We start from the raw sequence: 27,166 nt of genomic DNA, 5'->3' as shown, positions 1-27,166 counted from the left end.
AGTTCTAGAACAGGTGTCACCCACGGCGGCAGCGGGGGCAGAGGAGTTGGGGGGGAGTCAGCAGAGAGGTTTACGCCTGGGGGGAAATAGCTAGGAAGGGGCACCAAGGCTCTTCTGCGCAGAGAAGGGGGCTAGGAATGTTCTAGATCTTGATCCAGACGCGGGTGACGCGAAGGTGCACGTGCGGAAAATTTCGTGGAGCTACGCCGACGCGTTCACTCAAAGTATGTATGAGCAACTACAATTTCTTATTTGTTTGGGTTTTGTTTTAAGGGAAACGCTCAGATCTGGGAAGGTTGGCATCTTTTTATCCAGGGAATGGTGGAGAAGCCTCTCTTCTTGTTTCCTAAGCTTGAGGGAGAAAACTCAAAGTCTTCCAGAGGCCAGGTCTGGCAAGTTGGGCGACCAAAATATCAGGGGGTATTTCCCCTCCGGCAGCGGGATGAAAAGCTGCCGTCCCCCACCATCCACATCCCAAAGCCCGGAGGGATTTCCAAAGATTGTTTAATTGATTTTTCTCCTATTTAGATGCAGATCATAGTGTCTGGGGCCCAGGAATTCAGACACACGGCTTTGTGTCCACTCAGCCCCGTGAAGGCTCCTGTCTGAAACTCGCACAAAGCCAGACACACAACGTCCTCAGAAACACGCTGTTTCCTTTTTGTCTGGGGCTCCAGGGAGCGGGTCCAATGGACAGAGCCCCGGACACGCTTCCATCTGCGGTCCCGGGGACCCCGTCCCTCTGTCCCGCTCAGAAGGTGGGGTGCCCATTTTTTTAAAAAGGAAAGTCGCCAAGATTTTGAGGTCTATATGAGGGGTGGCATCAGAGGTGGGGGGCCCCCCAACTAGGGGTTGATGCGTTGAGGTTTTAACTTGGATTTTTCTCCAAAGTCAGGGCTCTGGAGTGAAAAGCAGGGGATGCTTTAAATCAAGCAGCTAATGGGCTAGGATTAACATGAGTTTGGCTCCGGTCTCTGCAGATCTGATTTATATAAGGAGAAAACGTTTCTCTCTTTCTCTCTCCCCATTGTTCCCGTCTGTCTCTCCAAATGCCCCATCTGACAAAGAAACTGGAAGGCTTTGCAGGCTAACAACCTGTTCAGGATAGTGGGAAAGGCACCCCCCCCCCAATATGCAGCCTTCTCCTCCCCCAGCTGCTGGGAGGCAACAGTGAAGGTCATTATATCCTCTCAACAAGGTTAATACATCCCCCCAACATCCCTGCCCGGTCACCCCCAAACCTGGTTGGGGCATGGGGTACCTTTGAGGCAATTGCCATTCTAGTTTCCTCACCGTGTGACCTCAGATAACTCTCTCTGGGCCTCAGTTGCCTCATCAGTAAAGTGGGCACACGAATAAGTGCCCCCAGCCATGCAAGGGGTTGTGGGGGAAACTCAGAGTGCTCGGTGCAGAGCAAGCCGACAGGTGCAAGTGACAGTGGTTCCCATGTGGAAAGAAGAGTGTATCGGGCATAAACGTTTTGCAGGAAGCTTCAAGGGAGGCGTTCTCTTCATAGATTCCTTCCCTTCTTTGGTGCCATATATTTCCAGGGGGACCCCAGCCCCAAGCCTGATTCCTACCCTCCGGATCTGAGTTACCTGCACTGCAATCCAGCTGGCATTCACAGTGTGTTCCCCAAAAGGGCCAAACCCTGCAAAAAAAAAAAACAAAACAAAAACCAAAACAGGGAAGTCAGCGTATCACCACCCAGTGATCTTCTCTAGCCTGCCCAAGGTCAGGCTGCTGCCCCGCCTGGGGGAACAGGGATCTTCGAGAGCACCTGTCACGTGGGACAATGTCAGGGGGCCTGGTCCTGTGTTCTTGGGTGCACCCAGGGGCCTTCGGAGCACCCCCTCCTTTCTCTGCTCTTAACCGCTTTTAACTGTCCTTTCTTGTCTTCACCGTCACCTGACTTTTGTGCCCAGCAAGGGGCCAGTGGCCTTTTGGCCCAGAAAGGGCTGGCCTGTTCCCCTCGTGATTTCCTCCACTATGCCCGACCCCCTTCTACAATTATTTTCTCGCCGTCTTTGTGCAGAGCCTCTGGGCTCCGTGAACCACCACAAAGTAAGGAACAGCACTTAAGGGATGCATGTGGGTGTCTCCCAGGACAGGCTGACGGGGACACCACCCTGCCACCCTCCTGTCCGCTTGCTCAAACTCCAGCCCCACTTACAAACCAAGAGAGTCCACCTGAGGATGCTCTGCACGCACTGTGGCACTCGGCCTCACCGCATCCCCCTTTCAGCCAAGACTGCTTCTTGGGCCCCTTTTACAGGAGGGAGACTAAGGCACAGAGAGGTGAAAACAGCTGCCTAAGGTCACACAGCCAGAAGGCAGAAGAGCTGGGATTTTAAACCAGATTCATGAGAGTCCACAGCTCTTCTACTCTGATCACCCTGTCACCCTGCCTAAAAATGAACATCCCCAAGAAGACTGAGGGTCCCAGGTGGTGTCAAGCCCCCCCCCCCCAAGGGATGCTGTGTCCTGGAACAGCAGGCTCCCCTCCCCCCCCCAGTGGGGGCAGGATTTCCCTACCCCCTCTCTCCTCCTTCATAGACTAAGTATGAGTCTCAGCTCAGCCACCTACAAACAGGGTGACCTCTGTGAGCCTGTTTCCCCTTTGCCAAATGGAGATGGTGAACCTATCGTGAACTCATGCAAGGAAAAAGTCCACTCCGGTGGCTCCCTGCATAGTGGACACGAGAGGAACAAATAACCAGATACAGGAGGGCTGCGCGGGTGGGGGGAGGGGGGGCAGTGACCCTCGCCCCAGTTACACACATCTGCTGAGTGAGTGCCTTCTTCTATCCTCCTGAGAATTCCAGGCCCAGCCTCACCCTCCCGGGTCCACAAACCACTTGCGTGAACCTTAGCGGGATCTCCTACTCTGACCCCTCCAGACAGAGGGTCAAAATGACCCCCCAACCAGAGGCCGGCGGAAGTTGACGCCCACGTGGCCCTGAGGCGGAGTCTCCTCGAGGAGGAACAAGTTAAGTTTCAGGGAGTTGGTGACAGCGGGGAAGGACTCACCCATAAACAGCCCGGGGCGAAAAGATATTTGACTCAGCCGGTCCTGGCGATAACAGGGACAGCGGCTACCCGCTCGAGGTCCCCCGACCGCCACCTGCTCTTGCCTCAGGAGAGCGGCCCCCTCTGAGCGCAGGGCTGGGGGAGCACTGGCTGCCAGGAGGTTCATTTGTCACTGGGGCACTTCCTGCCCGCAAATTGGCCTTTGTCCCCTGGGGCCGTGGGTGGGGACAGGCCCGACCTCGGGAGGGGCAGGGATAAGTCCAGTCCTGCCCACCAGCCGGGCAGACAGAAGACAGGTGCCCAGAGAGCCACTGTCCTCACCTGGGGAAGGAAGGACGTCCGAGGGGCCTGCTCCGCGCTGGGCACTTGACCGGACCCCCACGCCCTTGCCTGCCCCGACCCCTGACAGGGGGAACACAGGGGCGCTCCTTCTTCACTTTCTACGTGTTGCGCGGACTGAGCTGGGCGATGACATCTTCCAAACCTAAGACGACTCCTAGCACCTGCCCCGCCCGGCCACCGCGCCCCTCCCGACCCCGCCGGCTCTGGAGCCGCCCGACCCGCCCCTGCCCGCGGCCGCTGTCACCGCGGCCGCCATCAGCGTACCCGTCACCACCACCGCCTTCCTGGGCTGCTCCATGACGGGCTCAGGCTGCGCCTCGGACCCGCTCCCGTCGGGACTGGCGAGTCCCGCAGCCGCCGCTGCCCCCGCGGCCCGGATCCCGCGCCGCCCCGCCCCCGGCCCCGCCCCCGGCCCCGGCCCCGCCCCCGGCCGGGCCGCTCGGCGTGCGCGCCCCCGGGTGCCAGACGCTGCGTGCGCGCCCAGAACCGAACACAAACCCCCGGAGAGAGCCCAACTCCCCGCCTTCCCCGGCCTCAGTGTCTCCACCTGAGTGATGGGGACAGTTCGTCCTGTGCGGCGTGGCCGCTTGAACTCACTGAGCGCCGCTGTCTGCTCACGGCTGTGAATTATCTGGGTCCCCTCCCCGCCACCTGCCGGTAAGGCTCCGTTAGTCGCTGCGTTTTACAGAGGAGGAAACTGAAGCATGGATCCTAAGGCCACTCGACTAGAGCCTCCTGGAGTCCCAGAAGCAGCCTGCGGGCCAGGAGGTTGAGAGGGGGGACGAAATAAAGCGAAAGCCCAGCACCACAGTGCGGCGGTGCAGAGCCCAGAGGTCCTCTGCAGGCTCCTATGTTGCAAAGAAAGAAGGTGATGTGGCTCCGCAGACCTAGGCTTCCCCTCTCTCCGTCTCCCCAACACTTACCCCACTTCTAGCCCCAACAGCCCTCCAAGGGCCTAGCAGCGTCCCACCCCAGGGCCTTTGCACTTCCTGTTCCTGCTGCCTGGAACATGCCCTGCCGGTATCTGCGAACCTAGTTGCTTCTCTTCCTTCAGGAGTCAGCTGCACTTCACCTCTTCCTGGGTGTTCTCTTTGCCCTCCCTGGCTGAGAATCCCCTACCCGGCCCCTCACCTTCTGTGAGTAGGTCCATCTCCTTTCCTTGCTTGCCCTTCGTCCACAGTCCATGATAGACTCTACTTTTCTGATTTATTTCCCATTTCTTCTGACATAGGGATTAGAACTTCCAGGTCAGGAGCTTGCCTCCATTACAGCCATGTCCCTGCACCCAGTATGTGCCTGGCATACTGTAGGTGGCTCACTAATGATCATCATCAGAGACCAGGATTTCTCCAAAAACTGCCAGAGAAAGCTGAGTTTCTGGCCCCATCATCAGAAAACAGGGCTAGACCTTGGACTCGGGTCGCTGACATCTCATTCCAAGCAGCCTTGGCACCGGATTAGCCTGGGTGCTGACTCAAAGGCCATCTGCCTCTGGCCCCAGCCTCAGAATACCCAGGGCAGAGCTCCTCGGACTGGCCTGGAGCCCTGATTTGCAAGCTCAGACCAGAGGTCACATACTCGGTGGCTATTTTGGTCTCTGGCAGCTTCAGGTAGAATTCAGAAAATCTGAGAGCCGGCTTGCACCAGCTGTGCGAACAAGAGCCAAGCCAAGTGGGAGAAGAGAACAGAACAAAAATCTCCCCACGATCACGTTTCATAACTCAAACATTGTCAGAAGTGTCTGCACATGTTGCTAGAAGCCAGGGTTGTGAAGGGAGGGAAGCCACATCACTTGCCCTCATCCCAATGTACAAAAGGAAGGAAACCTGTATAACATCCAGAGTCAGCGCTGATGGGGAGAAACTGAGTCACACGGTACTGCTGAGAGCGAGTGGAAGAAAGGCCCAGCAACACCAGGGGATAGATGAAGAGGCAGGGAGAAATGGAGGGCTCCTTAAAAAAAAAAAAAAAAAAAAAAAAAGCCGGGGGGGGGGGGGGCGGGGCAAGATAATTACATTGGAAAGCCAAGCCCTAAAGCGCTGCTGTGGAAAAGCTTGGCAGTTCCTCAAAAAGTTAAGCATAGTGATCATAGGACCAGCAATTCCACTCTTAGGTATAAACTCAAAATAATTGAAAATAGGTGTTCAAACAAATGCTTGTGCGTGATTGTTCATGACAACGTTATTCAATTGCCCGAAGGTCTGTACAAACAAATGTTCATCAATTCATCAACGGCTGAACAGGGAAACAAAATTGGCCCATCCATGCAATGGAATATTACTCAGCCATAAAAAGGAATGAAGTTCTGATCCAGGCATGGATGAATCTTGAAAACATCGTGCCTGGTGAAGGAAGCCAGTTACAAAAGGCCACGGAGGGTATGATTCCACTTATAAGGAATACCCAGAACAGCTCTGTGCTGATGGTGTGGAGCCTGCTGTCAGAATTCTGTCTCTCCCTCTCTCTCTCTCTCTCTCTCTCTCTCTCTCTCTCTCTCTCTGTCCCCCCCCTCCCCCGCTCATGCTCTCTTTGAAAATAAGTGAAAACTTTAAAAGTAAATGAATGAACGAATGTTCAAAAGTAAATGAACGAACGAACGAATGAATGAATGAATAAGAAATGTCCAGAACAGGCAAGTCCATAGACAACAGAAAGCAAATGAATGGTTGCCAGGGGCTGGGGGAGGGGGGAGAGGGAGTGATTGGTAAGAGGGATGGTGTTTCATTTTGGGGTGATGAAATGTTCTGGAAGTAGATAGAGGCGTTGGTTGTACAACATGGTGAACGTATTTAGTGCCAATGAATTGTACACTTTAAAATGGTTTAAGGGGTTTTATGTTGTGTGCATTTTATCACAAAGAGAAAGAAAAGGAAAAAAGAAAAGATCAGGGGCACCTGGCTGGCTCAGTCAGTAAAGCATGAAACTCTTGATCTCTGAGGGTAAGTTTGAGCCCCAAGTCCAGTGTAGAGCCTACTTTAAAAATAAACAGGGTCAGCTGGGTGGCTCAGTCGGTTAGGCATCTGACTTTGGCTCAGGTCATGATCTCTCGGTTCGTGAGTTCAAGCCCCGCATGGGGCTCTGTGCTGACAGCTCAGAGCCTGGACCCTGCTTCAGACTCTGTGTGTCCCTCTCCCTCTGCCCCTCCCCTGCTCTCACTCTGTCTATCTTTCTCTCTCTCAAAATAATAATAATAATAATAATAATAATAATAATAATAAGTAAACGTTAAAAATTTTTGAAATAAAAACAAATTAATAAATAGAATATTTAAAAAGAAGAGGAAAGAAATCCAGCGTAGAAGAATTTATGGAATAAAAAGCAAATGTTCAAGAAAGAAAGAGAAACACAAATGTGTTTGCAAATGCAGAAAATATCTCAGGAGGGAAAAACAAGAAATTGATGCTAGGGCCTCTTGGGGAGAGAACCGGGATGGGGGTGGTGTGTGAAAGTGGGAGTAGAGGGGGAACATCGCCAACAGCTTTTGCACCCCCAACACACATCACCTACAGGTTTCTGCTGTTATCTGAAAGTAGAGTGTTTCTGTGAAAACTTTAGTAAGCAGAAATGGCAAAGAAGCATCTAAATTAATATGGAAAAAAATTTTTAGCATTCCCAGACCCCCCAAAATAACCTCTTAGGCTTTTCTGATACCTTAGGACACATCTTGTTTGTGTGTTTGTTTTAATGTGTATTTAAATTTTCAGAGAGAGAAATAGAGATCCCGTGCACAAGGAGGGGAGGGACACCAGAGAGAGAATCCCAAGCAGGCTCCACGCTGTCGGCACGGAGCCCGACGCAGGGCTCGAACCCACAAACTGTGAGATCATGACCTGAGCCGAAGTCGGAGGCTTAACTGTCCGAGCCTCACAGGTGCCCCAGGACGCATCTTGTTAAGGGAATGAATGACTCAGTCGATCGACCAACCAACCAATCAAAATAAGACACAGACGCTCACAGCCACAGGCGGGTGCTCTGGTGGCTTGATGTTGTGACGCTGAGTGTAGTTCTCAGAGAAGGAGCTTGGGGCTTCCACTCCTGCTGCCCCGGATGCTGCCTCTATAAGGACTCGCTGCAGAACAGTCGCTAAACCTTCCCATTTCTTTCGGTTATGGAAAATGGGTACTAAGGAGTAGGTACTTCATAAAAGCAAGTGGCATAATGTGAACTTTTGAAAAGTTGGGGATACCTGTACTCCAAAATAAATCCAACACGGACACTTTTCCTTTTGAAAAAAATGCCACTAGAGTTTTGGGGTTTGTGTGTGTGTGTGTGTGTGTGTGTGTGTGTGTGTGTGTGTGTTTTAATTACACCTAACATAAATTTTACCATTTAAAAAAATGTTTAACATTTATTCACTTTTTGAGAGGCAGAGCGTGAGCAGGGGAGGGACAGAGAGAGAGGGAGACACAGAATCCAAGGAAGGTTCCAGGCCCTGAGCTGTTAGCACTGAGCCCGATGTGGGGCTCGAGCTCACGAACCGTGAGATCACGACCTGAGTCGAAGTTGGACGCTTAACCGACTGAGCCACCCTGGCGCCCCTAAATTTTGTCATTTTTAAGCAGACAGTTCAGTAGTGTTAGAAGTATATTCAGGGGCGCCAGGGTGGCTCAGTCGGTTAAGCGTTTGACTCTTGAGTTCCGCTCAGGTCATGATCTCACTCGCAGTTTGTGGGTTCGAGACCCTCATTGGGCTCTGCGCTGACAGAGCAGAGCCTGCTTGGGATTCTCTCTCTCTCCCTCTTTCTCTGACTCCCCCCCCCCCAAAATAAATAATCATTAAAAAAATAAAAAATTAAAAAGTACATTCACACTTTCTTGCGAGTGGTCCTTAGAACACTTTTTATCTTGTAAAACTGAAATTCTGTCCCTATTAAACACTAACTCCCCATTCTCCTCCCCCAGCCCCTGGCGCTCACCATTCTACCTTCTGTCTCTATGACTATGACTGCTTTAGGGACCTCATATAAATACAATCATACAGCCTTTGTCTTTTTGTGACTGGCTTATTTCAGTTAGCACAGTGTCCTCAAAGTTCCTCCGTGACCGTGGCATGTGTCAGACTTCCTTCCTGTTTAAGGCTGATAATAGCCCATTGTATGAATACCCCACATTTTGTTTCTCCATTCATCCCTTCGTGAACACTTGGGCTGCTCCCACCTTTTGGCCGTCACGAAGACAGCAGCTATGAACACGGGTATACAAGTATCTCTTCGACAGGCTGCTTTCGAGTCTTTTGGTCACTCAGCTTTTGTAACTTCTCTGTTTGAAACAGCTGAAGACTAATATAAAGTTGCAAAAATAGCATTTCCATGGACCCTTTGCTCAGCTTGGCCCCGTAAAATGGTCCATCTTACTAAACTATTGCCAAACCAGAAATTGACATCGATACGATGTAATGGACTCAGTACCGCACCGAACTTCTCAGAGTTGTTGAAAAACCAAGTTTCATTTGTAAAGAATTGTTTCCGTGCATTAGCGTGGATGACAATGTGGTCACACAGAATAAGGGGAATCTTTTTTTTTTTTTTTTTTCCTTAATAGAATGGGATATGTGTCTTTCCTTGTTGTTCATGACCTGAGCAGTCTTGAGGAAGACTGGCCCGTGTCCTGTGGGGTACCCTCCGTCTGGGTCTGTTTGATGTTCTTGCTGTGATTAGAACGGGGCTGTGGGTGTTTGGGGGAGACCGGAGAGGTGAGACGCCCCTTTCGTCTCATCGTAGCAGGGATCCCTAACATCCACACAATTTCTCATAGTGGTGTCTTCTGGGTCTCCTGTGGCTGCCATAACAAATGACCACAAATTCGGTGGCTTAAAACAACGCAAATCTCTTCCCTCAAGGTTCAGGAGGCCAGAAGCACAAAACCAAGGTGTCCCTAGGGCCATCTTCCCTCTGGAGACTCTAAGGGAAGATCCTTCATTGGATCTTCCAGCTCCTGGGGATTCCTCGACTTATGGTTGCATCACCCCAAACTCTGCCTCTGTTTTCTCGGTGTCTCAAATGTCCCTCTGCCTTTCTCTTAGAAGGACATCAGTCACTGGGTTTGGGCTCCACCCTAAACCCCTGACAATCTCATCTCAATACCCTTAACTTGATTAAATGTGGGAAGCCTCTTTTTCCAAGTAAGGTCACATTCCCAGGTTCCGGAGTCAGGACCTGGACGTGTCTTTCGGGGCCTGCCGTTCACCCCACTGTGTGTGGCAACTGTTACATGTCTCCACCGTCAAGTCACTATTTTCCCCTTTCTCTGCTCTGTTCTTTGAAAGTGAGTCACGGAGCTCAGCCCACCCTTGGCGATGATGGTGAGGTTACATATAATTTTTAATGAATGGAAAATATTCCGTCTAGTGGGTGAACCGTAGTTTATGCAACCAGTCCACTGCTGTTAGACCTTGATGTTCTTCGTGTTATTTTACAATTGGCAACGTTGCTGCAAGGCCTTGGCATAGAGTGGTTCCCTTCCTTTGCAAGATCTCCTTGGTATAAAATTTTGGAAATGGCTTACTGAAGGACGTGACACGTCTGTGGATTTTGAGACCTAATTGGCCAACAATGCCAATGTTTTCCCCACTCGAAAGGAAACATATGTGTACCAGTTTTCACCACCACTTTGACAGCATGGGGTCTTACAATTCTTCAACCCCCCCCCCCTTTTTTAGTGTAGGGTAGAGTGTTTTTGTTAATTTGACAGATACCTTGACCTTTACTCTTTAGGTTTCTGCTGTCAGAAACACAACTTATATTTATTTTATTTTTATTTGAGGGGTGGGGTGCAGAGAGAGAGAGAGAGAGAGAGAGAGAGAGACGATCCCAAGTAGGCTCCACACTCAGCACAGATCCCCACCCTGGGATCATGACTGGAGCTGAAATCAAGAGTCCACCACTCAGCAAAGACACCCAGGCGCCCCCCAGAAACACAATTTAAAGTAGACTGGAAAAAAAAATAGCATTATTGGTTCAAGGGATAAGGAAAGAGGAGGATTTATGAAGCATCAGGTACAGCTGGATCCAGGATTAAATACGGCCAAGATTCTGAAGTCGAGATGGGGAGGTCTGTACTTGACTCCCGCTCGGGTTCTGCAGGTTCAGAACCATCCCGGGGGAGCCTTCTGATTGGTTGAGCCTGGGTCACGTGTCCTTGATGAAAAGCAGGAACTTGGCTGACAGCAATAAACAGGGGCCTACAAGTCAGAGTTGAGAAGGCTTAAGTGGGCAAGCAAGCAATGACAATGTGACACAGACTAGGTAGTGATTCAGTGCCAGCTACTGAAGTTCAAAGTGTAAGAGAAGGGACGATTCGATTTGGGGGGCTATCACGGAAATGTTCGCAGAGCACCTATACATTAGTGCACCTTATGCCAACTGCCGGGGACCGACTCCAAACTCCAAGAGAATTAAGCAATAAAGGACAACACTTTGGGCTAAGTGGAAAGTCACACTGCATGGCTTCAGGTACAGCTGGATCCAGGGGCTCACACCATGCCTCCTTCCCCACACGGTAGCTCTTGTGGAGGTTGGATTCACCATGCAGAGAAAGCATCGTCCAGAAAACCAATCCTAGTCTTTCACTGTGTCACTTTTAACCTCCATGGAAAGCTCTCTTGGCCAGCCTCAGCATCCCTCCCAAGGGAGAGCCTAATTAACCTTGGCTGGTCACATGCTCCTCCTTTAACCAATCATGATGGGCCAGGGGGATGGAGCCTTCTATTCTGCCTGGCCATCCCTATGTTAAAAGGGCCGACAACAACTGCAGTGACTGCAGTCTGCCACACGGGGTCACCCAAGCAGAGTTTTCAAGGATGAACAGGCGTTTGCCAGTTGGGCCAAAGAAGAAACTGTAAGTACAGAAGTCGAGGAAAATCAGAAAGGAGTGTACCAGCCTGTGATTTTCTTCCTATTTCCACCACCATGCTGATGCCGAGACAGTTCATGGTACCGCAGTTTCTGTTGTTTACCTTAATCAGCCTTTTTAACATTGGCAAACAAGGCTTGGCTTGTCATTCTAATCCCTCTAACCCAGTGGCGTATCACTATTAGTCACCTACCAGTGTCCTGCACACAACCCAGACCCCACCAGCACCCAGGCCTAAGCCAATGCTAGAGAAGGCTTGAATATATACCCCAGCTGCCCTGACCCTAGGTGGAATCACCATTAAGACACCAGCTTTTCTGCTGTCTCCGTGAGGTCTCCAGCTGGACTCACCCCCAGTTGCTAGACTACTGCATTGACTACCCATTGGTGCCCCCTGCAAGGATCCTACCCTCCCTTTCTCAGTCTCCGCCTCCAATAGGGGTTTCCTGGGGTCACCCTCTTGATAGGCTATGTGCCCTTGAGTCTTCAAGGTTGGTTTCTGGGGGTGGAAGGACCCCAAGCTAAGGCTTGAAGGACAACTGTTGATTCAGCGCTCCCAGGTGCCTGGCACTTTATGTGGCTTCCATATTTTTTCAAGCCACACAGTAACCCTGGTTGGTAGAGATGATTATTTCGGTTTTTAAGGAGGAGGGGAAAGGGAATAACATGCCTGACTCAGCTCATTTATAGCAGCGCTGGGCACCCAGATCTCCCTCCCTCACCAGGTCCTAGAGGGGAGATTTTAGTGGGAGGTGGCTAGGCCTATGTGTTCCCATCTTTTTCTGCTCGGGTCTCTGAGGCCTGATGCAGGGGAATTTTTATTGAGAACGTGAGCGTCAAGGCCTCCCTAAGCAGGCTCCAGGAAATATAGGGCCTTCTTAGCTGGAAGAACTTGGCCCTGGTCTTGGTAAGAAAGGCTCTCGTGCCAATGCTGACACTCAGGACACCTGGAAAAGAGTAGTCACTGGAGGAAGGCACCTACTGCTCACTTACAAGCTTGAAGGTCAAAGCAGAGGAAGGAACCCTTGATGGCCACCCAACTGAGGCTCAGAGAGGCACAGTCGGGATTCCAACCTACCAAAAGACGTGCCTGGGGCGAGGCTCAACTAAAATAACTAAAATCAGAAGTGTAGGAGCCCTAAGGGAGGCATTAGACACAACCCAATAACCACGAAGCCTCAATTTCTTCCTTTGCAAATTGTGGCAATATCCGGCTTTGCCCACAGCGCGGAGCCCAGGAGAGCAACGACAGTTTCACCTGCGCATGCGCCTTTACCCACAAGGCCACTGGCGCTGGCGCGCGTGGCTCCGCCCCTTTTTCAGCACTCACGTCGACACTTTACGGCCCTCTCTCGTATTCCTCCAGCGAGAACACAGCCAACCTTGTCCCTCTTGTCTAGCCGACCCCTCCCTACTCCACGTTGATTGGTTGCTCTTCCCTCGAGCCCCGCGCTGACTGGCTCGCGTCGCTGCCACTTCATTTCAGCTTAGTGGCGCGCGGCAGGGCGGCTACCGGCAGGAGCGTGAGCGGCGGCGGCGGAAGTGGTCGGCTAGCCGGCTCCCCGCCGACACCATGGTGAGGGCTGCGCGGCTGCGAGGTCTCTCCGGGAGGCGGGGGACGCGGCCGCCGAGCGCCTTCGGGGCGGGCGCTGAGGCAGGGGCGACGCGGAGCTAGCGTGCAGCCAGGGCCTCGATTCTGCCCCCCGGCCGCAGACGAGGGCAGGGAGGTCTCCCAGGGCACCCAGCACGTCGCTCTCAGGGAATTTAGGATTGGACGAACGTGTACTCATAATACGTCTGCCTAGCTGCAGTCTTCCCACCTTGCAGATGGGGAAACCGAGGCCTGAGAGGGGGGACCCGGCAAAGGGTCCGGTGAACGCCTTAGAGTGAGTTCGGGCAGGGAGTGGCTCCAAGTGCATCCGACCTAATCTAACTTCATATATTGGAAAGGTGGAGCGACAGAGGGCCGATCTGAGTTCTCAAATTAAGCCAGTTCTGAGACTTTCAAGACCTGCAAGGTTCTTAGAATGTTAGCACAAGTCTTCTGTGCCACTCGTTTTCAGGCTGAAAAAAACCGGCCCATAGAGGAGATTTGCCTTCTCCCTGGATCACACAGGGTGTCGTTTCTGGAGAAGGGGCGTTTTGAACCACGAGTGGAATCACTGCACCCTCCCAATTCACTGAAGGAGAAACTGAGGCCCTGACCGGAAACCTCTCCAGAACCATGCTGCTCTCGGGTCTGGAAGTTCTGGACTTAGGCCAGAGAGTGCCTGTGCCTTCAGTGTATAGACAGGGAGGTGCGCCTGGCTGGCTCAGTTGGTAGAGCATGCGACTCTTGATACTGGGGGTGTGAGTTCAGGCCCCGCGTTGGGCGTAGAGCTTACTTTAAAAAAAAAAAAAAATGCGTAGGGGTACTTGAGTGGCTCAGTCTGTTGAGCGTCCAACTTTTGATTTTGGCTCAGGTCATGACCTCAGGGTCATGGGATGGAGCCCCGTAGCTGAGGATGGAGCCTGCTTTGGATTCGCTCCCTCTGCCCCTCTTTTTGCGTGCTCTCTCTCTCCTTCTCAAAAAAATAAAAAATTAAAATGTGTGGACAGGGAAGCAGGACCACACAGAAATTCAGAGCCAAGCCTCCTAAGGAGAGTGCCTAGCCCATCAGCACCAGTCACCCTGAGGGTTAGGGAAGGCTTGCACTAAATACTGCTGGCTGTTGCAGGAATTGAGAGAAGGGAGTGAGGGCAGAATTGACCTGAGGGCATGGGCGGAACCGGAAGTTTCCTTCCTCAGTTAAGCTCCCTGGAGGCAGGATCTTTGACTTTTATCCCTGATAAGTTGTTGCCTGAGCCTAGAACCGTGCTTGTGGAAAGACTTATTTTTTCAGCCTGAAGAATGTTCACGAAGGGACAAGGCATGACACACTGCCAGTTCCCTGTGGTCATGGTGGGGCCGAAAGCAGGAGGTCTGGAGGGTGGATCCATGACAGCTTCCTGAATTGGGAGCCTCAGGAAGCTGTCAGGTCTAGCCTTAGATTGGTTTAGACCTGAGAACCAGACCCCAGACATTCTGAAAAAGCCTAGAGGAAGGGAGGCTCTTTTCTGAAGCTTTTGACTTTCCCAACTCCGGATGGCCTTGTCTCCCCCAATGGTGTCCTGCCCTGTGCCGTCTCCCTGGTCACCTTCAAGAACTTCTTCCCCACCGAGTCTTTTAAGTTCTCAGGGATCTTCCCCTTCCTCCAGCCTCTGTCTCCGGCTCAGTTTAGGGATAAAGATCTGGAAGATGGCAAGATGTGGACACTGCTCCCGGCCATTGCAGCCTTGGGGGGACTGTTCCGATGCCACCCCTCCCCATCTGAGCCTCGCCTTTTCTTATCTGTGGGGTGGGGCAGTTATTCCACCCACACCGGTTGCCTCCCTGGATGATGTGTGCGTTTTCTTGTGTATTTGTTCAGCAAATATTTACTGAGTCCCTCTCAAGTGCCTGGCTCCAAGCTCGGTACTGGACAAAGTCCACACCCTCTGAGTTTTCCAGTCTAGCCAGGGAGACATAATAAACAAGATAATTAGAGACTGGCTCTGTCCTATAATGGAAGCAGCAGTGGGTGGCCCAGGTGGAAATCTCAATCCCTAGACGAGGTTATTATGAGGGCTTGGCCAAGAGCCTTAGGAAGTGATATGGGAGCAGCTACCAGCCTGGGGAAGGACAGCTCAGGCAGAGGGAACTTGGGGAACAAAGGTCGTACAGCACAAATGGGTGTGGCTTGTGAGAAACCGAATGGTCCAGTTTGGCTGGAGCTGGCTTGGCCTTGTGACCTGCCTGGGGACTGGATGTGCAGGGGAGTGCTGGGAACAGGTTTTGGTGCCTTCTGTGTCTCAGACGCCTTCTCAGCTGCTTTGTGAATAGGGCACTGCCAGTGACAGCCGAGGAAGCCGTGGCTTCTCCAGGGCTGTGCTGCCAGTAGCCGGGACAAGGGAAAGGCCAGCGCCGGCATAGAAGCCTGTGCCTGGGTGGCTCGGTTAAGTGTCAGGCTCTTGATTTCGGCTCAGGTCCTGATCTCACAGTTCCGTGAGTTCGAGCTCTGTGCTGATTGGGATTCTCTCTCCTTTCTGTCTGCCCCTCCCCCGCTCACGCTCTCCCTCCCACTCCCTCTCTCTCAAAAATAAATAAATAAACTTAAAAAAAAAAAAAAGGGCACCTGGGTGGCTCAGTCAGTTGAGCTCAGCCTAGGTCAGGATCTCACGGTTCATGAGTTCCAGCCCCACATCTGGCTCGCTGCTGTCAGCCTGTCAGTGCAGAGGCTGCTTCGGATCCTCTGTCCCCCTATCTCAAACCCTCCTGACCCTCCCTCGCTTGTGCTTTCCCAAAAATAAAACAAATTAAAAAGAAGGTGCGTATGCTGTAGGAGGACCCCTGTGGGTCCCCTGCTGACGGACATCAGCTTGCTTTCATGGGCTTTACCAGGATCTTGCTGTGTGTCCCTGGAAGGTCCCTCCTGCTCTGGCCGCTGGTCCCTCATCTAGAGGGGCCTTGGCTGCACTTCTCTCTGCCTCTCAGTGCTGAGTCCATCTTCCTTTTTGCCTTCCAGGGCCAGCCTGGCCCTGCCCCCTCAGGTAATCTGGGAGGAAGACCCGAGCGTGTCACCCTGGTCCACATTCCCATTTTGGACACAAGACAACAGGCTTGCCCAGGAAAGCCTGAGGCTTCTCCACTGTAAAAGGCGACCGAGGCTCGCGGCCCCGCGTGGGAGTCGGAGCCTCCTGTTTTTCCATGGCTCTCTGCACCTGGGCACCATCGCACAGATGAGGGCACAGATGCTGCAGGTTGTCTCTTTGGGGCCCCAGCCTGCTTGCCCGCCCTCCTCTCAGCAGCCACCTCTTCTCCACGTGGCCCCTTCTTCTCTTGCCCTTCCAGGAAGCCAATACAGGAAGTGGGCTTGGGCCTGGCTTCCTGCCGGCGCTGGACCTCCCCTGGGCAGCCCTTCGTAGAGAAGGTCTATGGGATGTGGGAATCCCCGCTCGAGTCTTTCCACTGGGCCCCCCTGTGGGGGTGGAGGGCCATTTCTGGCCTCCGGTTGCCACCGCCTGGAGAAGCAGCTGCCCTGCGTTGGGAGGGTGAGGGCAGGGTACAGTGAAGCTCCCGTCCCCCGCGCTGAGGCAGTGTCTCATCCGTGGGACCCTCGGTCCGGAACCTTCATCTGGCCTTGCCAGATGGCCTGTCATTGAATCCCGGACCCAAGCACTGCCACCCGAGGTCACCCTCCTGGAGACCGAGAGGCAGGCCCTTAGCATGGGGGTCGTTATTTGTGCACCCAAAATGAGAAGAGCAGATTTTTTTTTTTTTTTTAATAATCTTGAAAACTTTGGGTGATATTTCAAAGAGTGCATCTTTTATTTGCCGTCACTTGTAGTAATGACAGATTTTTTTCTGGAATGTTTCTTCCTCCTACCTGATGGAGTGTTCTCTGAAAACCTAGCTCAGACATAGGCACCTTCGATCAAGGCTGACTCCCAGCTGCTTGGCTGCCCTTTGAGGCGCGGGCTCGGCATGAACTGCCTTCCAGCAAATGGGGTCAAGCCAGGCTCTATCTCTTACTAGCTCTATAGTGCCCGGCAAGGTCCTCCGTCTCTAAGCCTCAGTATCCCCATCTGTAGAGTGGGTGTGACAATAACCTCACTGAGGATGAAGTTGAAGGAGCTGCATGTATTCACATGGATGCATCTCAGAGACAGCAGTTGAGTAAAAAACGCGACCAGCAGTAGGACCTGTGTGCTGTGATGCTACTGATAAGCATGGAGGGCTAAGCCCTTTCCTGTCGAGGGTGTAAATATATGCAACGTGAGTTATAAAGAAAGGCCCTTGGTCAGCCCCGAGACCAGGTGACTGCTGCCTCTGATCTTGGGCAGGAGGGAAGTGTTCAAGATTTTACCACACCGGGAGGCGGCTGTGTGTCCTGGGGTCGGGCAGCGTTGGGAGCACGTGTCTTCTATCGGGGGGGTGAGGGATGCAGGCTCTGGCAGATTTGTGAGACTGGAGTCCCGGCCGTGCCCAGAGGCCAAGGCTCCTTGGTGCTGATCAGACAGACAAGTCACGTGCCTTTGTTTGCCTTACAGCTTCCCTTGTCGCTGCTGAAGACTGCTCAGAATCATCCCATGGTGAGTCCATGTGGGTCGGGGGCAATGAGTTTCAGTGGGGGCCAGCCTCAGAATGGGGGTGGGGATACTGGGCAAAGGGTGAGGCAGACCTGCCCTCCTAACCCTCTTCTGCCTGTGTCAGGACCTGGGTTAGTTCTGCTGCTTATAAAAGTAATACATGCTTCTTAAAATGTCAAACACTGGGCCACTTGTGTGGCTCAGGCAGTTCAGCATCCGACTGTTGATTTCGACTCAGGTCATGATCTCACAGTTCATGGGATCGAGCCCTGTGTCGGGCTCTGTGCTGACGATGCAGAGCCTGCTTGGGATTCTCTCTCTCTCTTGCTCTCAAAGATAAATAAACGTTTAAAAACTTAGGGGGAGAAAATGTCAAACACCATGGGGCACCTGAGTGGTTCAGTGGGTTAAGTATCCGACTCTTGATTTCGGCTCAAGTGACGATCTCAAGTTTTGTGGAATCAGGCCCAGGTCAGGTTCTGCGCTGAGTGCGGACCCTGCTTGGATTCTGTCCCTCTCTTTCTGCCCGTCTTCTGCTTACACTTACACACACACATGCTCTCTCTCTCTCTCTCTCAAAATAAATAAACTTTTTTAAAAAATGTCAAACACTAGAGATACATAGAAACTAGAAGCTCCAGGGGCACCTGGGTAACTCAATGAGTTAAGCATTCGGCTTCAGCTCAGGTCATGATCTCACGGCCCTTGAGTTCGAGCCCACATTGGGCTCCATGCTGACAGCTCAGAGCCTGGAGCCTGCTTCAGATTCTTGTGTGTCTCTCTCTCTTTGCCCCTCCCCTGCTCATGCTCTGTCTCTCTCTCCTTCAAAAACAAGTGAACATTAAAAAAAAACCTAGAAGCGGGGGCGCCTGGGTGGCTCAGTCGGTTAAGCGTCCGACTTCGGCTCAGGTCACGATCTCATGGTCCGTGAGTTCGAGCCCCGCGTCGGGCTCTGGGCTGATGGCTCAGAGCCTGGAGCCTGTTTCTGATTCTGTGTCTCCCTGTCTCCCTGCCCTTCCCCATTCATGCTCTGTCTCTCTCTGTCTCAAAAATAAATAAAAACGTTAAAAAAAAAAAAATTAAAAAAAAAAAAAACCTAGAAGCTTCTCTTCATTAACCTTCCCAGCAAATTAACTATATCTTTGATATATGCACATCTACACTTTTTTTTTTTTTTTAAGTAGACTCCTGGCCCAACTGGGGCTCAAACTCACAAACCCAAGGTCAAGAGTCACATGCTACACCTACTGAGCCAGCCAGGTGCCCTGCACATCCACATACGTGTATAAACATGAATGTGCTTTTCAAAAATATACATGGGATCACATAACACGTGTTTTTTCCCTAAATGACTTTTGCCCATAATCATACAGTGTGTGATATACGTCAATATATCCTGTTCTCTCTTTTTTACTGAAATATAATTCATAGACAGTTCAATCTTTTTTTTTTTTTTATGTTTATTTACTTTTGAGAGAGAGAGAGTGTGTGTGTGCATGCACAAGCAAGCAAGGGTCAGAGAGAGGGAGACAGAAGATCCAAAACAGATTCTGCGCTGACAGCAGAGAGCCTGATGTGAGGCTGGAACCCATGAACTGTGAGATCATGACTCGAGCCGAAACCGGCAGGTGAACTGACTGAGCCACCCAGGCGCCCCTGAACCTTTTTTTTTTTTTTTTTTTGAAGTTTTTACTTAATTCATTTATTTATGCAGTCTCTACACCCAACAAGGGGCTCAAACTCACAACCCCGAGATTAAGAGTCACATGCTCTTCTGACTGAGCCAGCCCCGCGCCCCTACAATTCAGCCTTTTAACACATACAACTCAGGGGTATTTAGTACATTCACAGTGTTATAAACAACCACCTCTGTGTAGTTTCAGAACAATTTCATCACCCCGGAAGGAAACCCCATCCCTGTTAACAGTGACTCCCCTTCCCCCAGCCCCTGGCAACCACTAACCTGCCTTCTGTCTCTATGGATCTGCCTCTTCTGGACATTTCCTAGAAATGGGATCATACACTGTGTGGCCTTTTGTGTTTGTCTTCTTTCACTCTGCATGATATTTTTCGAGGTTCGTCCACATTTTAACGTGTATCCGGGCTTCGCTCCTTATGGCCATGTGATACTCCTTTGTATGGACATACCACAGTTTGTTTATCCATTTGTCTGCTGCTGATGGACATGTGGGTGGTTTCTATTTTTTGTCTATTTGGGATTGTTTTGGCCGCAGTGACATTTGTACACTCGTTCTTGCGTGGATGTTTGTTTTTATTTCTCCTGGGCAGGTACCTGAGTTGATTTTTTTTTTTTTTTTCCCCGAGTTGATTCTTTTTTAAATGTCAGCATATTTTCAGAATGATGTGCTACTACTTGTGTTTTTCCAAAACACATTAAAATATACGAGTAAGGGGGCGACCGGGTGGCTCGGTCAGTTAAGCGTCCTACTTCAGCTCAGGTCGTGATCTCACGGTTCATGAGTTCGAGCCCTGCGTTGGGCCCTGTGCTGACAGCTCGGAGCCTGGAGCCTGCTTCGGATTCTGTGTCTTCCTCTCTCTCTCTCTGCCCCTCCCCTGCTCATGCTCTGTCTCTCTCTGTCTCTCAATAATAAATAAATGTTAAAAAAAATAAAAAACACAAAATAAATAAAATTTTAAAAAAAGAAAGCTTTAAAAATAAATAAATAGGGGCGCCTGGGTGGCTCAGTTGGTTAAGCGTCCGACTTCGGCACAGGTCATGATCTCGCGGTCCGTGAGTTCGAGCCCCGTGTCGGGCTCTGTGCTGACAGCTCAGAGCCTGGAGCCTGTTTCAGATTCTGTGTCTCCCTCTCTCTGTGACCCTCCCCCATTCATGCTGTGTCTCTCTCTGTCTCAAAAATAAACGTTTAAAAATAAATAAATAGGGGCGCCTGGGTGGCGCAGTCGGTTAAGCGTCCGACTTCAGCCAGGTCACGATCTCGCGCTCCGTGAGTTCGAGCCCCGCGTCGGGCTCTGGGCTGATGGCTCGGAGCCTGGAGCCTGTTTCCGATTCTGTGTCTCCCTCTCTCTCTGCCCCTCCCCCGTTCATGCTCTGTCTCTCTCTGTCCCAAAAATAAAAATAAAAATAAAAATAAAAAAAAACGTTGAAAAAAAAGAAAAAAAAGAAAAATAAATAAATAAATAAATAAATAAATAAAATAAAATAAAATAAAATAGACGAGTAAGTAAGCGTTGGATGGAAAAAGACTTTCCAGACCACCAAAGCTCACACATGTGCCATCAAAGAACACCTGCCCCTGGCACACCTGCCCGGACCAGCTGAGGTGTGCCTTCCCAGCTGTCATGAATCAGTGGCCACTGTTCCCCAAACCTCACTGGTTCCTTTAAAGAAAGATTTGTAGAGGATTTTTTGTGGGTTTGTTTGGTTTTTGTTTTCTGTTTTTTTGTTTGTTTGCTTTGCACAAAAAAATTGGTTTCGGGGCACCTGGGTGGCTCAGCCGGTTAAGCGTCCGACTTCGGTCCAGGTCATGATCTCACGGTTTGCGGGTTCGAGCCCCGCATCGGGCTCTGTGCTGACGGCTCGGAGCCTGGAGCCTGCTTCAGATTCTGTGTCTCCCTCTCTCTCTCTCTGCACCTCCCCAGCTCATGCTTGCACTCTGTCTCTGTCAAAAATAAATAAACTTTAAAAAAAAAAATTTGTTTTGGTTTCATCGTAGAAGTCTACGATGCCCAGCAAAACATACAGAGGATGTAAAACATGTCGCCTGTAAGATGGGCCACTGAGGCCGGGGGTCAGGGGGTGGGGGAGTGGGGGTGTGTGTGTGTGGACCATGTTAGGCACCATGTGCTGTGGCTACTGGGTCCCAAGAGGTGCTGGGATGTGTCAGAATGAGGCCCGGGCCATAGTCCCGTAGCTCTTAGAAGCAGGGCTGCGCTTCCCTTGGGGCCCATGGCTGACTTGGGGCCGTTTCTTTCCAGCTGGTGGAACTCAAAAATGGAGAGACGTACAATGGGCACCTGGTGAGCTGTGATAACTGGATGAACATTAACCTTCGAGAGGTGATCTGCACATCTAGGGTGAGTGCCCTCGTGCCCTGAGTCGGCGCCCACTGCCTGGGGGCCTTCTGGCACAGCTGGTCAGGCAGGGCCAGGCTGGTATAAGATCTGGGACTTATAGAGCCTCAGCGCCCTCAGGGGAGTGAAGGCCCCTCCCTGCCCTTGTGGGATGACATCTGCCAGGTCATCCCGCCAGGGTAAGGCTATGGAAGAAGTCGGGGCTTAGGAAGGGCGGGGCCCGAGTGACTGGTCCAGGTGTGGTGGGGGCAGATGTGCGGGCCTCCAACTCCACCTAGTGCCCCGGACTTTGCACCTATGGGGATGCTGCCCCATCCGCCCACCTCTGGTGCCCATCCTAAACAAGAAGGACTTAGGCCTAGGGGGCACTTCTGGCTACAGATCCCTAGTGTCCAGGTAGGGCGGTGGCCTCCAAGGCAAGCCTGACCTTCCTTGTCAGCCTCTGCTGCCTTTGGTCCTGGTTGTGTATATCTCTCGCCAAGCAGGCCAGGGTGATGTGGCCATGGGATATCCAGGCCACCAGGGGGCGAGGGCAGCCCTGTGGCCCTGTGGACTAGGAAACTTGTTTACCTCCCAAGGCCTCAAACCAGGAAGTACAGGGCCAGGAGGACCCCTGGATGGGCCAGGACTGGGGGTCTAGGGTCCCAGGCCTCCCCAGCCCTCAGGATGACCCACAGAGCAATGAGAATGATGATAGTGGTGAAGGCAGGGCTCTCTACTGCTAACCTGTGTTGGGGTTTGCCAGGGCTTTCCTTCTGCCTTGATTCCAGTCTCCATCCCCCTTTTGGCAACAGCCCCCTATGTTACAGGGGAGGAAGGTGCAGGGGGACCATCCAGAATGGGGCTGTCTTGAGCCCGTGGGCAGGTGCCCTGAGGCTTGCCATCCCAGAGTACAGCAGAGCACTAGGCAGCCCGTCTTCCCCCTGGGCCGTCCTCCTGGATGGTTCACACCCCGGCAGGCAAACTGGTAAGTGTGACCGTCTCCCCTCACCTGTGTGGCTCTGTGCCCTGCTTCTTGTGATGGTACACTGTGGGAGGTGTTCCGCTAGAAACTTTCTCCGGGTTTTCATGCCGCTCTTCTGGCAGCAGGTGTCTGGGCAGTTCCAGTGTGGCTATAGCAGACGCTGTCACAGTGCATAGCCGAGCGCGTGGCCAGTAGGTCTGTGTCCACTGCTGGGGCCTGGAAGCAACCGCCAGTTCTCAGGGCAAGGTCAGCCTTGACCTCCACCGCCAGCAGAGATTGGACATGTGGGTCCTCCTGGGTCCCTTTGTATCTACTGGTTGGAAAGAGAGGCCGGTGTGAGGTTCAGTGTCACTTGGGCTCTCCGGCATCCTCATCTGTAAACATGTGGTAGCAGCACCTCCCTTGGGCAGCAGGCAGCATGGGCAGGATACAGACACCCCAGGGGCCAAGAAAGCACTGGAAAGCTAAGGTTGGTTGGAGGGTGGTTTCAGCTCATGCTGCTCAGCTCTTGCCAGGGAATGCAGAGTAAGCTCTGGTTCCTGCAGGGAGTGTGCTGGGCCCAGCCCGTCCTTGGCTAAGGGAAAGCTGAGCCCTGAGCAGCCAGTCCCAGCCCTGAGCTTCCATGGAATCATTCTGTTTCTGTCAGGCTGTACTTTGCATCCCTGCGGACTTGGCCCCTGGCCTACCTTTCCTGGGAGAGGAGTGCCCCGAGACCTCATGGGATTCCTGTGCGGGTTGGGGGCTTGTGCACACTCCTGGGAAGAGTTGGCTCCCAGACATTCCTTTTGGCCCTTAGTTTTCCATTTGTCATGTTGAGTACTTCTACTGGGCCAGACCGGCCTGACCCAGGCACTGCTGGGAAGTATTATGCATGAGGACTGGGGGTTTCAAGGAGGCTGGGAAGCAAGGCCTGTCGGGGGTCAGAGTTAGCCAGACATGGAAAAGTAGGAACAGCATGTGCAAAGTGCTAGAGGCAAGAAGCCCACTGTGTGTTCCAGAAGTTTCCATCTGGAAGGCACGTCATCGAGAGCTGAGAGAGGGCAGCCAGGGTGGGGCTAGATCTCAGGCCCTTGGGAGCCACACTGAGGAGTTTGGACCTTGTCCTTGGGCCAAGGGGGCCCTGATTGGGTTCTGAGAAGGGAAGTGTCTTGGTCTGATTTCTAGGGATGTGCAGGGAGGAGAGGGCTGCCAAGACTTCTGGCTCAGGGTACCAGGGGTGGGGCTGGAGAACTAATCTGAAGGAAGAGGCCCTGGGCTCCTGCCCAAGGGCAACAGGAGGGGGTGTGGAGCAAGGCCTTGTGCTGGTCACAGGGTACGGGGCGGGGGGGTGGGGGAGGCAGTTGACATCCTAGGACCTGCAGCGTTGGCATTGCTCCGGAGTCTGTGACTTTGCAAGCCTCCTAATCTCTCCAGCCTTAATTAGCTCCTCTGAAAACTGGCATCATTGGTTGCCGCCTCTGGCCAGCCTTGCCACCCCCTCCCGCCCTCTTCACCGGTCACACAGAGTCTCTATCCCACTTACTTGTGTCCCACACCCAGCTCAGAGCCTGTCAGGAGACATGTGGATGAATGAGTGAGTCAGGGCAGGAGGAGAGGGTTCCAGAAGGTGGGTTCTAGAAGGCTGGGGGCAGGAGAGTGGAGGGGCTGGGCCACGGCCGGGCTGTGGCAGTGCCTGGTACGTAGGGCCACAGCCTTCTCTGGGCTGTGGGCCGCAGGTAACAAACCCTGTCCTACACAGGAGGACAGGTCGAGAATGAGGAAGCTATCTCATGTGATCCCCTGACTCTTCCTGTATAAAGGGATACCAAGGGTCTGGAGAGATTCCACTGGAAGGCAGCTCCCCCACCCCCACGTCAAGTCCAGGACTGAGAACTACGCAGGGGTGATTGCAGGTGCAGGGAGGCTAGGACTGTGGCCCGGGTGGGAATGGGGACATGAGGGACAGATGTGCCCTGGCCATCTGCACCCCCTCTGCAGGGACTCCCCCCATGCCCCCCAGATCTGAGACTCCCCCTTCTCTCACACAGGATGGGGACAAGTTTTGGCGGATGCCCGAGTGCTACATCCGTGGCAGCACGATCAAGTACCTGCGCATACCTGATGAGATCATCGACATGGTCAAGGAGGAGGTGGTGGCCAAGGGCCGTGGCCGCGGTGGCCTGCAGCAGCAGAAGCAGCAGAAGGGTCGAGGCATGGGGGGTGCTGGGCGAGGTAGGCCTTTCTCTCCCCTCATTCCCCCCGACCCCTCCAGCTGGCTAGGCCACGGGGTCTGCCCGGGCCTTGCCGCTGAAGGGTGGCTGCAGCACGTGTCAGCCATCCCGTCCCAGTGTTGACATTCTTGGGTGGTGCCGTCACGGTGCCACAGGCCTGGCTCTGAGCCCCCTACGCAGAGCTGGGGGTCATGACTCACAGGGCTCTCCTGGTGCTGCTGTTTGCTGCCTGCCCCAGCCCCACAGGCCCAACCCAAGGAGCATCGTGTAGTCCTGGTGGGTGGTGCTGACCCCCCTCCTCCCCGACCTGGGCCCTTCTGCCCGGCAGCAGTCATCGGTGCTCCCTTAACTCTGGGTCCAGCCCAGCCGACTGATGCGGTGCCCGTGCGGACGTGGGACTTGAGCCCTCGTCTGATGCCCACCTGTGGGTCCTGGCAGGTGCTCTGGGCATGGCGAGGCACCTCCCCGGCTTCAGTTTCCCCTCTGCAGAGAGTCTGGGGGCCCCTGCCTCACCAGGCTGCTGGTGAGAATCCCAGCTCAGGGCCTGGCGTGAGACCCTTCCCTGCTGTCTCTCCTTTACACAAGGAAGAGTTCGTGCCTTTTTGATCGACTCCCCTCACCCTACCCCCAACCCCGGGATTATAAATCTGGCTTAAAATTCAATTTGTTGTGCAGTCAGCTGGGGCCTGAGCCCAGAGGCCATCTGCAGACCCCCCACCCCCTACTCACTCCTCTTGTTGGAGGGCCCTGGCTTTGTCTCTTCCATCTGTAGGGGCCTTCTGTGTGCCAGGCCTAGGTCCCGCCCCCCTCTCCCCCCCGGGGGGCTCACAGGCAGGGCCAGGACGGACAGAGTCAGCCCGGCTCCCCGTGATCGTCAGGAGTGAGCCAGAGGGAGGAGGCGGAGAGGGCACTCCAGATGGAGGGTTACCGAGGCCTGGGGGTGAACTGGGCCTTTTCCATACCTGGGGGCTGGCTCTTCGTGCTGGGGGCCACCACTGTTGAGTGAGCTGCCCAGAGGAGCAGAGACTGAGGGAGGAGTAATTCCTTGGGCCACTCTGAAGAGAGAGGCCATGGGACCCTCGGCGGCAGCTGGAAATCTCACGGTGTGTGGCAGAGCTGGTCTTGCCCGTGAGAGGTGAGGAGAGGCAGCTTCTGCGGGCATTGGCGTCAGTCCCTGTAGGGCCCGCTGTGGGTTTGTGGCGGAAGGGGGACTGTGGGCACCTTTCTGTGTCCCCATGCTGCCCTGGTCCTTCCGGGTCCTCCCTGGGTGGGGTTGTGTTCTATCCCTGACTACTCAGCCTCCTACACAGCTCCTACCTCGGGCTCCACATAAAATGTCTTAGAAACACAGCCCCGTCACTGGCCAGCGGGGGTTAGAGGGCAGAGAACTCCCTTATCCCCGCCCCCAGGCTGGACACACAGAATCTCCCAACGGTTTCTCTCCTGGGCAGAGAGGAACTCTGGTTTCTCTCTGGGTGTGGGCGGTGCCGGGAAAGAGAAGCCTGGGTCCTCAGAGCTGGGGGCCTGTGCCCCTCCCCCTGGGCTGAGTGCTGTCCCTGTTCGGGCTCTCGCTCCCCTCCTCCTGGAAGCCATCTGGCTCTGTCCTTTTGATGACTCCCCCCTACCCTGGCCCCGGGCCCTCTCCCAGGAAGCCCGCCCCAAGCCCCAGTGTGACTGGGAGCTGACCTCTGTCCTCCCTGCCATCCCTCGTACCCCTGGGGACCTGGTCTTGTCCCTTGTCAACACTGAGAACTTTCTGGAGCACCACCCCACATCTCAGCTGGACTTCCAGACCTGGCTCTGCTGCAGCCCCCTCCTCTGTCTTCACAGGTGTGTTTGGTGGCCGGGGCCGAGGTGGGATCCCAGGCACAGGCAGAGGTCAGCCGGAAAAGAAGCCGGGCAGACAGGCGGGCAAACAGTGAGCCGCCCCTCGTCCCCCGAGACTGAGCTGCCCCTGAGCATCTGTTGCCGCTCCCTGACACTGCGGTCCTGCTCTCCGATTCGGGAGTGTGTTCAGAGCAAAAAGAAGAGGCAGGTGTTAGGGAAGAGCCCCCGTCCCCCCACCGTCTGTCATTTTGTGATCCTTTTTACGTAAGCCCCCCCCCCCACCCCTTTATTTTTTAAAGCCAGCAGTTCTACAGTTGGATATGTTATTTGGTGTTTTTGGTTCTGTGATGCCGCAGCTGACTTGATTCCTGGAAGATTCTGTGTTTAGTATGTCTTTAAAGCCCTCGCTCTTGTTTTGAGGGCGGGCGCTTTCCAAACAGGCTTATTTTGCATTTTGAGTTGGATCCTCCTGTGGTGAACAGACCGGAGGTTTTTATTTTAAGCTGTTTGCACTGAGATTGACAGCCTTGGGAGTTTCCTGAAACACGGACCTCAGAACTGCCTTTTGAAAACAAATACGTAGGAACGTATGCCGCCACAGAAGCTGTTCCTGGGACGTTGCTGCGCCCTGCCCCTTTGCCTCCTCTCTCCCTGTTTGTGTTACAAAAATAAAAACAAATACAACTACCAACTGCAAATTCCTAATTCCTTTTGAGCCACTGGGCACATCTAGAGTGTGGTAT

General features: G+C 53.2%; 2 protein-coding genes across 4 annotated transcripts in view; one reads left to right on the top strand and one right to left on the bottom strand.

Annotated features, from left to right (window-relative positions):
- Window positions 1-3,742, bottom strand: part of PGPEP1 (pyroglutamyl-peptidase I) — a 29,576-nt gene extending 25,834 nt beyond the window's left edge. The window contains exons 1-2 of the mRNA XM_042978619.1: window positions 3,637-3,742; window positions 1,599-1,651 (exon numbers count right to left, since the gene is read on the bottom strand). Of these exons, the coding sequence (XP_042834553.1) occupies window positions 1,599-1,651; window positions 3,637-3,670 (87 nt within the window). The 5' untranslated portion in view covers window positions 3,671-3,742. The remainder of the gene's footprint in view (window positions 1-1,598; window positions 1,652-3,636) is intronic.
- On the top strand, window positions 35-27,114 carry LSM4 (LSM4 homolog, U6 small nuclear RNA and mRNA degradation associated). Of its 3 annotated transcripts, none has more exons than XM_042978628.1 (5): window positions 35-224; window positions 17,331-17,372; window positions 21,327-21,425; window positions 24,414-24,597; window positions 26,427-27,114. In XM_042978628.1, the coding sequence occupies exons 2-5, from the start codon at window positions 17,370-17,372 to the stop codon at window positions 26,516-26,518; spliced, it is 378 nt and encodes a 125-aa protein (XP_042834562.1). In that variant the 5' UTR covers window positions 35-224; window positions 17,331-17,369; the 3' UTR covers window positions 26,519-27,114. The 3 variants fall into 3 exon arrangements, with proteins under 3 accessions (XP_042834562.1, XP_042834561.1, XP_042834563.1); XM_042978627.1 differs by lacking the exon at window positions 35-224 and adding an exon at window positions 12,697-12,798; XM_042978629.1 differs by lacking the exon at window positions 35-224 and adding an exon at window positions 13,090-13,108.
- The last annotated feature ends 52 nt before the right edge of the window (window positions 27,115-27,166 follow it).

Source organism: Panthera tigris, chromosome A2 (assembly GCF_018350195.1).
Source record: "Panthera tigris isolate Pti1 chromosome A2, P.tigris_Pti1_mat1.1, whole genome shotgun sequence".
NCBI classification, from domain to species: domain Eukaryota; kingdom Metazoa; phylum Chordata; class Mammalia; order Carnivora; family Felidae; genus Panthera; species Panthera tigris.
Note: the sequence above shows the minus strand (reverse complement) of the source record. Positions and strands in the feature narration are given on the sequence as shown.